This window comes from Chinchilla lanigera, unplaced genomic scaffold, assembly GCF_000276665.1.
Source record: "Chinchilla lanigera isolate Chin_1 unplaced genomic scaffold, ChiLan1.0 scaffold00001, whole genome shotgun sequence".
NCBI classification, from domain to species: Eukaryota; Metazoa; Chordata; class Mammalia; order Rodentia; family Chinchillidae; genus Chinchilla; species Chinchilla lanigera.
The window spans coordinates 28,994,609-29,008,879 of NW_004955402.1; the positions used below are offsets into that span (position 1 = coordinate 28,994,609).

At 33.2% G+C, this 14,271-nt stretch overlaps 1 protein-coding gene across 2 annotated transcripts in view; it reads right to left on the minus strand.

Moving 5' to 3' along the window:
- The window catches only part of Rit2 (Ras-like without CAAX 2), a 399,125-nt gene that overhangs the window by 256,727 nt on the left and 128,127 nt on the right, over window positions 1–14,271 (minus strand). For both annotated transcript variants that reach the window (XM_005372849.2, XM_005372848.2), the window contains one exon: window positions 4,946–5,002. In XM_005372849.2, the coding sequence (XP_005372906.1) occupies window positions 4,946–5,002 (57 nt within the window). The remainder of the gene's footprint in view (window positions 1–4,945; window positions 5,003–14,271) is intronic.

Sequence of the window (14,271 nt, forward strand, 5' to 3'; positions counted from 1 at the left end):
TGAACTCAGTTTATGGCGTCGTTTACCTCTATATCATCTTCACGTGTCCGGGAGTGCTTTTAAGTCACTGGCTGTATTTGACCTCTATACATGACATGTTTAGCGTGATACCTGGCACATGAGAGATTTTATATATATAAATATACTTCAAGGATATAAACATGTCTGGTCACTGATTTGCACATAGTTAATTTTATCATAAAGAAATGCTGGGTCTATATATATATATATATATATATATATATATGTATACTTCAAGGGTATTGTAATATAATCACTTATTACACACATGATTTACACAAAAATTGAGAAACTCTGTAAGCACAAGGAAAAAAAAATGTTTCAAAGTTGAAAATTTTCAGTGCAGTACCGATGTTATATTCAGGGTAAACTGATACTGTATCTTGTTCCCATCTGTAGTTACTTTTGAATGAACATGACCTGGTTTTCCATAGTTATGTGTATTCTCATGTAATTAACCATAAAAATGAACAGAAATCATTCTAAGCTTATAAAGACATCTTGAACAAGGGGCTGGAGATTTAGTTCAGCGGCAAAGCACCTGCCTGGCAAGCACAAGGTCGTGAGTTTGATTCCTGGTATCAGAAGAAAAGATAAAGTCAAAAAAAAGACATCTTGAACAATAATTCAGATTAAAATGCACTGTCCACAAATGAAAGCCTAACATTTATTTTCATACCTTTGGTAGTAATGTAAGAAAGCCCATCTTCCATTGCAAGAAAAAAAATTCAGCAACTTAAAAACTGAATAAAAAATTCAGTTTTTAATTTATGTTTGATTAGAATTTTGTACAACAACACTCTAACTTCAAGTAAATTAAAATAAGACTAAAAGGATACACTAAATCAAACAATGCTAGGACATTCTCTTCAAAAGGCTTTAAGAAGATCTGATGTCTATGAAAGTTCTCTTTAAAGAGGATTCCTGAATTTTAGGAATTCAGGAATTCCTTTGTTTATTTTTACAAATATATAAGAAGCGAAGATCCCAGTCCAAAGTCAATAAAACTTTCAAGAAAGGCAACAAACTGCTTATCCATTCTTTAATAAATCTTTCAAGCAGTACTTTGCAGATTTATTACAGTGATGATTTAAAAATGTAGAAATATTTGGGAATTTGTCTGAAATCCTCTTCCTGAATTGAAAAACTCTAGAAGATATGAACTGTGATATTTTAATATTCCACTTCTGGAAGACAAACAGACTGTTTTGCAATGAGTAGTGGTTTAATGTATTGCTGAGTTAATGGTATACAATGGGTGTCTCTAATGATTTATTAAATATGGCATTTGTGTTTATTAGCATAAAAGGTTAGATATCAGACCCTTGGTCAAATATTACTTCTTCCTATTTCAACAGTAATTTTACCATGGACAAATCAAGCGGTATTTAGCATAATATCTACTGGTTTGAGATGTTCTATTTTAAAGACTAAATTAAACTTATACAAATTAAGTATCTGCATCAAATCTTCCCCCATTGGAGGAATAGAATCAATACATTTATATTATACCATAGATATCTTCTGTGCATTTGTAGAAGCGAAATCCTCAGCTACTGACTGAAACTGTTGCCAGTAAATAAGAACAATTATTTCTTTTGTAAAAACATTACTCTCAGATAATATCCCTAATCTTGTTATAAAAAGAACCTAGAATTTCAAATACATGTCTGAAAGAAGGATTACTCTGTTTAAGGGATACAAATTTCTCAAATATTTCAAGGAAACATACTAAAAAACAAGCCAGTCATTGGGAAGAGAAAATAGATCTGGACAGCACTGAAAGACACTCATTTACTATCTCAATTGTGAACTAGTATTCCGTGATAGGTACAATTCTTCTCTAATTTGTAAGATTTTTAAAACTATACCAACATGAATTTCCTCTTGAAATGTCATTAACTCAGCCAGATTCAGCTATAGTTATATAGCCAGAGCAGCTATAAACTAAATTATCTGTTACTTTCATCTTACTCATGCAGGATAATAATGGAAAATTGTTAACTAATACACTTAGAGAAGCCAAAAAAGAGGTGATGATGGGAAAATTGAATTGAAAATAATAGCCTGTTTCCATTTTCAAACTTCTTCATTTAAAACTACTTTACTTATGGCCAAACAAAGATATTACTTCAGCTATCTGTTACTAACAAATGTCCAAAACCTTAATGTCAGGTGATGGATGTGCCTCCGGTGCATCTATAGAAATCATCATTACCAACTTCTCATTTATTCCTCTTAAAGGAGTCATTTATTAAATATTTACGTATACTTCCCCATTCAAGCTATTAGACCTGGGAGATGTGAGGAAGGGACCATATTTTGAGATACCAATACATATAAAACTTAAATGATGGCAGAAAACAAGGCACAAGAGTGAAGCTGTGGTATAAAACTTGTATATATTATGGAATTTTCTTATGATAAAAGATAAAGAATTTATTTACAGATTTCTTTATTTTTGTAACTCATAGACAGTGACACAAAGTTACCCAGCATTTTAGATTCAAGATTTATAGAAAACAAGAAAGAATTATCATACAAGGGTTACCAATTATCACTGCTTAAACTTCACATAGTGATTATTCTCAGAAATAAAACTTATCTTCTTGAAGATGTCCTTTATGGCTAATAGTGTATCCTATACCTATACCTGAACAACTGCTTTGAAGATAACAATAAGCAATATACTAACCATCCTTACTCTCCTACAATCTTGTCTGAAATTTTATACCATTGTGGTTTTTTTCTTTCCTTTCAGATAAAATAAAAAACAAACAAAAAATCAATATACCAATCAACTGAACTTAAATATTACTAAGTCAGTTCTACTGATCCTCTTCTTATATCCTTGCAGAGCTATCAGACATTTACATTTTTTTTTCTATTTTGTATATTTTAGTAGTAGTATTAATGTAAATATTCTGTAGGATTTGCAGGAAGGAATATAGGTGCTTTATATATTGAATAATATTTTATACATCCATAAAGCCTTGAATAAAAATTCTCTTTTCTTTGTGGCACTGGGGATCAAACCCAGGGCCTATGCATGCAAGTCAAGAGCTTGAACACTGAGCCACATTTCCAACCTCCCAAAGTTTTTGATGAGCAGAGAGAAACTAGATCTTACACATGGGAGGTGAGGACAAGAGACACTCAGACTTAGATAACAAATGAGGTAAGAGAGCATCCTTAAAGGCTCTCACTGTCCTTACAAGCAGTCACCTGAGGGGCCCTGCACCCATATGCATTCCTCTATGGGAAATAATGGTTTTTGTGTTTTCAATGCCCATGTGTTTCTTGTCAATGAATAGATTGCTTGAGAATTTCAACTTATTCTTTAAATGAACAATTTTAAAGAAAGCTTTCCTTCTCTGAGTGGGGGATAAAATTGCTTTGCAATACAAAGGTTCTGCACTGTACTATGCTAGAAAGAAAATTACATAGAGGGACTGTAGTGGGTTAACCACTGGTGGTCAACTTATAACCCACAGCTGAACTGAGTAAGTGTGGTGCTGGGTGTGGGAGGCCCACCTGGGGACTGTTGCCAGCAGCATAAGAGGCAGACCTAGAAAAGAAGAAGAAAGGCTTTTGGAACTAAAGAGGCCTTTGGGCACAGAGAAAGGCTGTTGGAGCTGGTGGAAGCTGTAAGGAGCTGTTGGCTTTTTGGAGGAGCTCGTCATGCTGACTTTCTTGGTGAACTTGGCTGTTTTCATCTTCTGAGGAGCTCGGGACCTCATTGGCACTGAGAAAGGCTTTGGTTCACTTTGGAGGAGCTCTGGTCCTCACTTTGAGCATCGCTTCCTGGCTCCAGAGGGGAAGATGGTGCACTGTGGGTGCACCTGGAGAGGTTCACTGATTTGGCTTCCCTATTGGGAACTCAGCCATCTTGATAATCGGACCTCACTGTTGCTGGGGATGGCTGTGGTGCCTTTCAGGGGAGCTCTGGTTATTCTGAGTGTTTCTTCTTGGCTCCAGTGCAAATCCCTCAGCCTGCTAGCATAAATCCTTCATCTCACTTGTACAGACTTCCTAGATTCTACCACTGATGTTTGGTCCTTCCCAGTGCAGATCCGTGAAACAGGCCTGCATGAGACCTTGTCATGAGCTTTGGGACTGCAGGTGGATTAGTGGGAGGCACTGTTATGAACTCTAGGTCTTAAACTGGACTCATGCAGAACATTATCATGGGATCCAGGCCCTCAGCTGGATTCTTGGTCTATAGTGTGTGGACAGATTTCCTGCACTCTTTTGTATATCATTCTTTGGATGACTATTATAAATAATCATAAGTTTGTCTTGCACCATATTGTTTTTCCTTGCAAAAATAAGCCCCAAGCTGACAGATACTTAAACATGGATGAATTTTGTGTTCTAACAACATTTTGACTCTCCAAATCTCATTTTCTTTATCTCTAAGGTGAAGATGTTTGAGGAAATCATTTTCATATCTAAAAACCCCAAATATACTATTAACATGGTTACAGAATTCTGTGATATAAAATTGAGAAACTGATGAAAGTGAGCAACTGACCAAAATACACTTATAATCACAGCAGCTATATTATTCAGAGCATGTTTTTTCAAATTAGTTTTTGAAATGGTACATCTCAAATTAGTTTTGAAATGGTACATCTCATTTTGAAATGGTACATCTCAATGGTACATCTCAATTAGTAGATCCTGAGATCAAATTACTGGAGTACAACCATTATCTACCAGAATAAATAGCATAAAAATTCCAAGGCTACATCCATACCAAAACATGTCTCTTGAGTCTTTCATTATGGTAAACTTCATGTTGTACATTTCTGTGTATGTGTTCTGGACCATGACATAAATTACATTTTTTATTCTTCATCAGCATCAGGAATATTCATAAGTTACTAATTTGAGCTAAAGAAGGAAGAACACTTTTACTTACCTATAGTAGGGTCATGATAATCAGGGAATTGGTGACTAATAAACTGCATTGTCATTGCTGAAAGAGAAAAGAATTTAATAAAAATTCATTCATTCATGACTGTCATTCACCAAGAAATTTCACCAATCTTTTAATTGGTTCTTGTGAGTAACTTCTTTGTGTGAGCACAAAATGACAAAAGGGCCAAGTTCTGGGTAGGGAAAAGGTAACACGTAATGCTAGGTGCTTCTTTGGAATAATATGTTCAAATTATAACTGTATTTTCAAAATTAAATTAAAGTAAAAATAAGGAAGTTCTTGTTATGATGAGTATACAAACTAGCTGTAAGGCTTCTTTTAGCTTTCTCTGGTTAAAGAGTTGCTGAAGATCAAGATCTTTCCACTAGAGCACCTAAATATCCTCTAAGACAAACCTTTCTCATCTTGAAAGTAAGGAAATAATCTCAGGTTTCTTTTAGCTATAAAAGTTCTTGCTTATATTATTTTTAAAGGTAACCGATTTCACATTTACTTTGCCTGATGTATATTATTTACTATATTTTCCTTTACTTTTTCTTTAATTCTAAACTTTCCATATTCTTTCCAAGTCATTAATATTATATGATATGTGCAATAAAGTAAAACAGCAAATTTTAAAAACACAATACATAATAGTTCTATCTTTTTTTTCTTCTTCTTCATAGCTCTGCATTGGAAGTCTCTAAGTCAACTTTAGTCAAGACCCTGTGAGCCTTCCTCTTAAATAGACCTCAACCTTGGTCTTTGTTTCTGGCATCGTTGCAGAGCTTACAGAGCTCAGTTGCAGCAAACATTCTACTAACTCAATTTAGATGAGATCACATCTGATCACCCAGTCCTACCTTTAGCAAGAATCCTATTAAATTGACTTAGAAAGAATATTCCTACCCTGGATGTCACCTCTTAGTAATTTTCCATCCACCAGTGCAAACCCTCTCTCCTTCCTTTTCCACCCCTGTTCTAGTGAATCCTCACTAGTCATTATCATATGAAGAACTGAGCCCATTTCTATACTTAATTTTCTTTTCCTCTTTTGCAATAGTTCTTGAAAAAAAATGTATCTTTACTACTGTACTATCCAGCTCTGGTTCTCTTTAACAATATGTTCACAGTGTAACTGATATTCAGATCAGGAAAGGTGACATTAAATTCCACAAACACGTAAAAGGCACTTATCTAAACCTGCTGAGAAATGGGCACAAAAAATGGAACCTAACCCTGTAGAAGAGAATTTGTGAACATTTTCATGGATGCCCTTTTCCTTTCCTAGCACTGAGAAAGAAAGTCTGCACATTAAAGTGTTAGCTTGACAGTTTGGGGAAATGATTGAAATGCAAATGAACATTCCTTACAGATAGCCTTAGGAGTTAGAATATTTCAGAAAAACAAACTAAAAGCAACATGTTTATTAAATGTACATAAAGAATTATTTGGGGATTTTTTTCTTTTCTTTTTTCTTTTATCCCGTGCTTCAGTGGAAGTTGCCTCTCTCTCTGTCATCAGATGGTTTCTGTCGAATTAGAACACAAAGGTCAGAGACTCGGGCTTATACTGATTAATAAATTTGGCTAGTCAGTACTTGCAACTTAACAATAGTTTCAATTCAGTCAATTTAAAATTAAAATGAGAATATCCTCATTCTATTTAGCTCAAAACAAAGATATATACACCTGTTTGCTATGGTAGTCAATGATCTAGGTTAAAAATCCTAAGAATGTCTTTGCACTCTTCTCTTATATTAGTCTAGGCATAACCATGAAATTTCATTTTATTTTCAAAATATCTTTCAAATATATCTTTTTTTCTTCTGAGATCCCATTAGTTCAGAAATCTTACATTTCTTCAGCATATCTATTTTATTAAATTCAAAACTGTTCCCTCTGTAAATATTCTCCTTCTTTCCATCAGAACTTTTATAATGATACCAGAATCATTGTAAAAGAAAAATTCACTCACACGTCAACAGCTGTTAGGATAATCTTTAACATGATATGCTAGTGTATGTGGTCTTTCATAAACAGTTTTCACAGTATTTTTCAATATTAACTTACACCACCACCCAAATCTTAATCTTGTTCACAGACTTGATCATGTACTTTGCATCCCTGAGCTTGTCTTCAGCCTATGGTTTAGGCTGGTCTTCACTTCTTTTTGGTAACTCACTCCTTCACCAAAGTTCAGTCAGGCTTTTCTGAACCCACTTATACTAAGGCCTCAATTTCTGTGATCATATTTTGATAACCCTCTTGTAACACCATTTTATAACTCAGTTTTAGCAAGAGTCTTGCTAAATCAGTTCTGAGGGCATCTGCTACACTTTGTATCTTGTCACCCACCTTCAGCATCTGATCAAATTCTTTATCTCTCACCATCCCCTGGATACCTATTCACTTGGGCTTGCCTTCCACAAGAATCCTATTCAATAAACTCAACCACAAGCCCCTAATCACCCCTAATGTTTCTTCTCTGTAATTTTCCACTAATTAACCCCCATCCTCTTCACTGACTGTACATCACTACTCATACTTGCTATATTGAGTTCAGTAATTGAGTCCAGTTGTATACTTTAGTCCTTTTCTCTTTATTGATATAATTTCACAGTAAAATAGCCCAGTTCTAGTTTAACAATTCTAAGAATGCTCAACATCTCTCTTAAATACTTAGAGCTTTCAATTCAATTATTAAAGCCTGATAGTCATAATGTCATTTCTGCCTAGAGCAGATCTTATCAGGAGAACATATTGGGAGTCTCACACTAGGGACAGACAGGGATTACAGTAGATGATTATTACCCTTCCCTGAACCAGCCCTAGACTGCTGTCACCTGCCTTCCCCACCCACAAGCCCCTGCCCCTTAGTTTAGCTCTATATCAACTCCAACTCTCAAGCCCTATCTTGAGTCAAGTCCTCCTCTGTGTGTGGCTCCCTATGTTTCTGTGCATTCATAAACTTTGTTTGGCTTTTTCCTGGTAATCTGTCTATTACCAGTTTATTGCACAGAATAAAGCTATCGAAACTCAAAGGGGAAAGAATAAACATAAAACTTTATTACACTTACTAAGCTAAATGCTGGAGATAAGCAATCTGTTAAATGCTTATTGGCTTGTTAGATCTAAATTTTATTTGTTCGATGATATTTACATTTAAATCCTCAAATTTTGTGGATTTTATCACTCCATATTAAAGAATTTCTCTTTTAAGAACCCAAATATCACAGCTCTGTTTCTTTTTATGGAGATTTCAATTGTACTGAGTTTATACTATCTTAATACATTGGTTTATTCTTGTACACATATGCACCCAATGTTGACATAGGTAGACAATGTTGACACTTTCCCAAATTACTTGCTTTAGAACTATCAATTGAGTCAGAAATTTGTCTTTTGATCAGAAAACTAAGACATTCATGAACAAAGTAATTTGAAAGCATTTGGGAACCTTGATCAAATCTACCTTTTAGGAATACTTAATATTCACCTTAGCTGTTCCAATCTTGCCATGTAAAATGGAATTACTCTCTGGAAGAGTATTCCATAAATTTCTTGACACTTGAATGTTAACCCATTTGATAGTAACAACACCAACATACCAAACATAACCTTGAACTCACAAAATACATTACAGAAAAAACAAAATGCTGGCCCAATAGTAAGAAAAATAAATTTTACAGATATATGAAAAACAGAATGGCTTGTCATTATTGTTCTATAAAGCATAACAATAATCGTCTATGAAAACTCCAGAAAAGAACAATTTCACAATAACATCAGGGCAAGTTTCTCTGCAGTTTAGAAAACCTGCTAAATTAACAGATATTTTATGTTTTCAGAATTCACCAGTAGTAATTTTTAATAAAATCTTTATGTGTTTATTTGAAATTTTTAAATGAAACTCTGAATGATATGAAGATGAATTTATTATGTTCTGATATTTGTTCACAGTCGAAACAGTTGCTAATCTATGTTTTGCAGTTTATATTTAGGAGACTATATCACTGAATTCAGCAAGATGAATAGCAGTGAGACAGTCAGCCAGCACAAGAAGTGGGTTTTAGGAAGTATTTTGTAGTCTCAGTCAAAGCAGACTACATTTATGAATCAGATAAATACTATTATTGGACCACTAAATCTCCATATCAAAATAAATTACTACATTATCATTTGCTTATATAAAGGTTATGTATTTTTGTGTTTTAAAATATTTCCCTTGTTACATTATTTTACTACTGTAGTTGAGCTACTCTTCATGATGTGTCTTGAATTTCTTAGTTCCATAACATCTATAAATACAAATCATTTTCAATGTTTATCTTCATTGCTGATTTATCCTTGTGTAATTATTGGTTACTTCATTTACTAGTGGGATAACAACTTATTTTGGTAAAATCTCCTGTGAAATCATGTGGGCCTGATCCCATTTTAAAGAGGTAATTCCTTGCTAGCTTTTCCATCTATTCTTTGCATATTGCTCTGATAAGCTTCTAAGTTTATTGAGAATTTTAGGATGTGGAAATATCTTAAGAATTTAAGGTTTTAAATTTTATTTTTAAATATGTGTGAAAAGATAACATTTAAATTTTCAGATGATAGCTAGTTATTCTTTATAATTTTTGCTGTTTTCCTTTATTATTGCATAAAATAACAGTTTATTTTATTGTTTTTTTAAAAGTTTATAATTTTTATTTTTATAATCACAATTATTGTTATATGCATGGAATTTCCATCATTGCCCTTCTGATTTATGTCTTCTTTATTACTATGTGTGCATTTGTGTTGGTTTTCTTAATCAACTTGGCTTATTTCTTTTCATTCTTTTAATATTTCTTGATATATTTGTATAGCTATGAAGTGCTCTCTGGTTCTGCTTTATGTTATACTAATATGTTATATTATTTTGTAGAAGTTGCCTAATGTTATACTATTTTGTTATACTATATGTTATACTATTATATGTTATAATATATAACCTAATATGTTATATTATTTTGTAGAAGTTGTCTAATGTCTGTGCACATTTCTCGTCTCATCTATGAGTTCAAGGTTAGGAATCTTTTTTCAATTTATAACAAAAAATCATCATTTTGCTTGGTACTTTCTTTCTAGCTTCTAGTTCTTTAACTCAAGTTCTATTTTTATCACTTTCTTGTCTGACATTTTCTGATTGTTTCTCTACATTCCACAATGTCTTTTTCTTGATTTTTACTTCAAATTACTTTTCAGTACTCATTGTGTAATTTTGTCTTTCTTTCTGAGTTGATTTTGCATTTTCTTCAATTATTTTGCTCTCTGAATATTAGTTCATTTTAGTTATTTTCTATTTTCTTTTTCTTTTTGAATTCCTGATTCTGTGTTTATTTTTTCACCACATGATTGTTTTAACATAAGTTATTCAGTAAGATTATTTTATTATGTGTTACTGCTTTGTAGGATTTTGGAGGAACATTATGATGGCTATTAAAGTGTGGAATCTGAATTCTATTTTTTTATTTTTCTTCTATTCATAGTCTTACATCATATTTGTTCATTATTCCCTCTGTTACTAGGTAGTATATGCCCAGATGTAATAGATCATTACTGTTTTCTTTTGTTAGATTAGTTTATTTGGGTGATATTGACAGGTGTTGAGGGCAATGAGAGAAAATGACATCTTTTTTCCTCTTTCTTTTCACCATGATCTGTAATTTTCTACCTTTCCCTCCTTTTCCCTTAACTGTCATATCTCTGAAGTGAAGCACCATTTGCTATTATTTTTCCCTCAGACAAAGATGTTCACATCTGATCCCATGTACTGTGCACTATAGAGCATTTTCTTGTCAGTATAAAAGATAAAGTTCCTGAATAATTTTCAGTATTTTTAAAGCAAGCATTAGATTTCTTTTTGCTGAGAGTGATTTACCTGTATTTCACTCTTATCTCTTTTGTTCAGAGACTATTATCTTCCATTTCTACAACCTCCAAATCCACAGATTCATGATTTCTGCAAATCCATCTGTATTTCTCTGCTTAGATATGACTTGCCATTGAAGGTGTCAATAACATGAGGCTTCTTTTGTACTCCTTGCTAATATTTGGCTTTAGGGCAAGACATGAAAATTCACATTCAGGACACCAACAATAGCTTCCTACTCAGTTTTTATTAACCATTAAATATCAATGTGTGAAAAATGGACAATAAAACTCAAAGTATAGATCTCTGAAGCATAATTCTAGAAATTAGTAGGTCATTTCTCTTATGGATAATTTAGTTCCTATTCCAGGTAATACCTATACGCTGAATTACTTTCACTAGGAGGCTAGAAACATATTGTGTAAGAAAGGTTAAGAGAAATGAAAAAATGCCTTTTACTTAATACTAATTTAGTTAAAAACAGTTTAAGCAAAGAAAGTTATGGTATCTGATCCAAAATTCTAAAAAATTCACCTATAAAACATTTATTGAATACCTATTACATGATAGTTATTGAACATAGCAAACTAATGGTAGTTTTCAAACATATTAAATCAAAGATCTCCCTTAAAGTTCTTGATTTAGAAAACGATGTTGCATGAACGTGTGAGAGTAGGGTGGGGAGATGTGGATGGAAATAAATGCTCTTGAGTAAGTAGAATGTATAGAAAATTAATTTCCAGCTTTGTTTGACAGGGAATTTATTAATGCAGGGGGTAGATGGCAGAAACGAAAATCTTAGCATCTTTTCCATAATTCTTAATTTTTAGTCCTGCCAAAATGCTACAGGAAGGAGGGGCAAGGGAATGGAGCTCCACTCTACACAATCTTTCTAGAGTCTGAGATCCTTTCATCAATTTTTCATCAGTTGAGTCTCTGACCCCTTAGGTCTCCACTGACTAAAAATTGAGAAAAGAGTGAAAGACGAGAATTCTTTGAGGATTACATGAGAGGATTTTTAGGGAAAAGAGTTATTATACATTGTTTTATCCATATGCTATTAACAGAATTCAGTTACTTGACTTCTCTTAACTACTGGAAGGTTAAAGTAAGAGTACAAAAGAGGAAATAAAAACAGGGTTTCAGTAAACACATAGCAAGGCGTAGCATATTCAAAGGAATGTGAATATTTCAAATGAACAAATGAACAAAAACACAGTGTCACTCTTCCTCCCCAAAAGAGCAATCGTCCTCTGAAAAATTAATTAGGTGTTAAAATTACTTTGTATCTTACTAGTTTTAATGACCACTCCCTCTCGACTTTTTAAATGAAGCCTCTTTTAATATTTTCTAAATACTTCAAAACTATTAAAAGAAACATTTATTTAAATATTTTGTAGGTTGTGATGCTCTAAAGATAGACATGCATGCTAGTTTGATAGCTTTAAAAATTTAATTCTCTAGATGTGAGTGTATTTGAAATGCAAACTAAAAGGATTGGTTTTGCTTTGTTCTGTTTATACTGACTATATAGCCAATATGAAAAATCTAGAAAGAATTTGTAATTGGAGGGCTGTACTGTCTCATGCTCATAATTTTTTCTGTTTATGAATTTGTCTTTTACTAGTATCATGGAAGCAAAGAAGTATAGAGTAAAGAAAAGTAGGCTCTGCCACGGCAATCTCATAAAGAGTAACTAGATAACAAAATAAAGAATATTTGGCATATTAAAATATCTTTTGGGCTAGGGATTTATCTCAGTGGCACAGCGGCTGCCTGGCAAGCACAAGGTCATGAGTTCAATTCCTGGTACTGGAAGAAAAACAAAACAAAACAAAAAAATAAAATAGCTCTTGTCTCTTAATTACTACAGTTAGTAGATGATCTTTATATAGGAATCAAAAATATCTCTTTTACTGTAGAAATGAACATTCAGTAAAAGTTAAGCTGTAGATACCATTAGGAAGGGCCTGATGAATTTTATATAAAAATCTTTTCTCTTATTTGTGCCCACACAATCACCATAGGTTATGTAAATGTAAGACTTCCCCAAACTCTAAAATATCCCTTAAATACATAAAACAAATAATGACCAAAGCATTTTACATATCTATACAACAGAGACTAAAAATAATCATTTTTAAGTAAATGCATTTTATTTAGACTTTCTTTTTATCATGAATACAGTTTTTCTATTTAAACTTAAACTTTTATATTATTATTCAGATAGTCTCATAATTTATTATTTCATTTTAAAGTTAAATTTAAATCAAATGCTTCATATTTAGCATAATTCAGTGTTAAACCATCAAATTCTCCTTTCCAAAAAATCTGACAATACTATACATTATTTTCTCTATAATTTCAGTAGTATATGGCCAGAGGCATGGACTGTCATTTATGATAAAGAAAAACTATAAAAAGAGAGGAATTATTTTACATGAAATAAAAATAAAATGATTAAAATACTGCTTGAAATGACATCATTCATTATTATTTCAGCAACAACATCCATCTATTGAAAAGGAATTTGATATTTACAGAAACTGTTAAACTGCAAACTTTGGATCATAATATAATCTCATAACAGAGAAAGAAGAAGGTGAATTCTTTTGGGATTGATGGCTTGTCAGTGGGATGAGAACGATGAGACTGAAAAGTTGGTCTCTAAGATTTAGTGCCATTTCTCTCTTGATATTTCTGGGGGAGGTTGAGACCCTGGAAAAATTATTGACACTTTGCATTTTAATTTTCTTGTTTACAAAGCAAAAGGCAGAAGGAAATATAAAGTTACCTTCAAATTAAACATTCTGTCCTACCTCTCTGCCTCATGATCATCATCATCTGCTGCTGCTCCTTATCCATATAAGAACTGGTTCCTTCATTTCTTTTCTACTTCAGTCCTCCATCATGTCTGTTTCCCATCCTCAGTGTTCTCCTGAGAGTTTTTCCTTCCTCCCAGCCATGCTCCTTCCCAAGGACAGGGCCTCACTGCTGTTGCTGCCTCTGCTTGGAGTGTTTTCCCACAGACATTTGCATATGTTGCTCTCTTGTCCCTTTAGATCAGCTCTCACACATGGCCTTCCTTAGGAAGCATTTTCTTGTCCCTGAATTTAAGTCATAAAACATTCATCCTCCCCTGAGCTTTCTGTGTACTTTTATTGCAATTCATACACTCATTCATCTAAATCCAAATAGTTCCTGCACACCAGACACAGCTCTGATACGTAGGGCACATCAGTAAACAAAACAAGCATGTGGAGACTACTGCCTTCTAGATGAGGATAGCAAGGTGAAAACAAACAAACAAAAACAAAATTTAATATCTATTAAAAGCATGCTGGGGGTGTCAATGTTATAAAAATGAAACACCTGACTCCTGGCCTTGGGGTTTCCCAGAAGGAGGGCTTCCGGCGCACAGG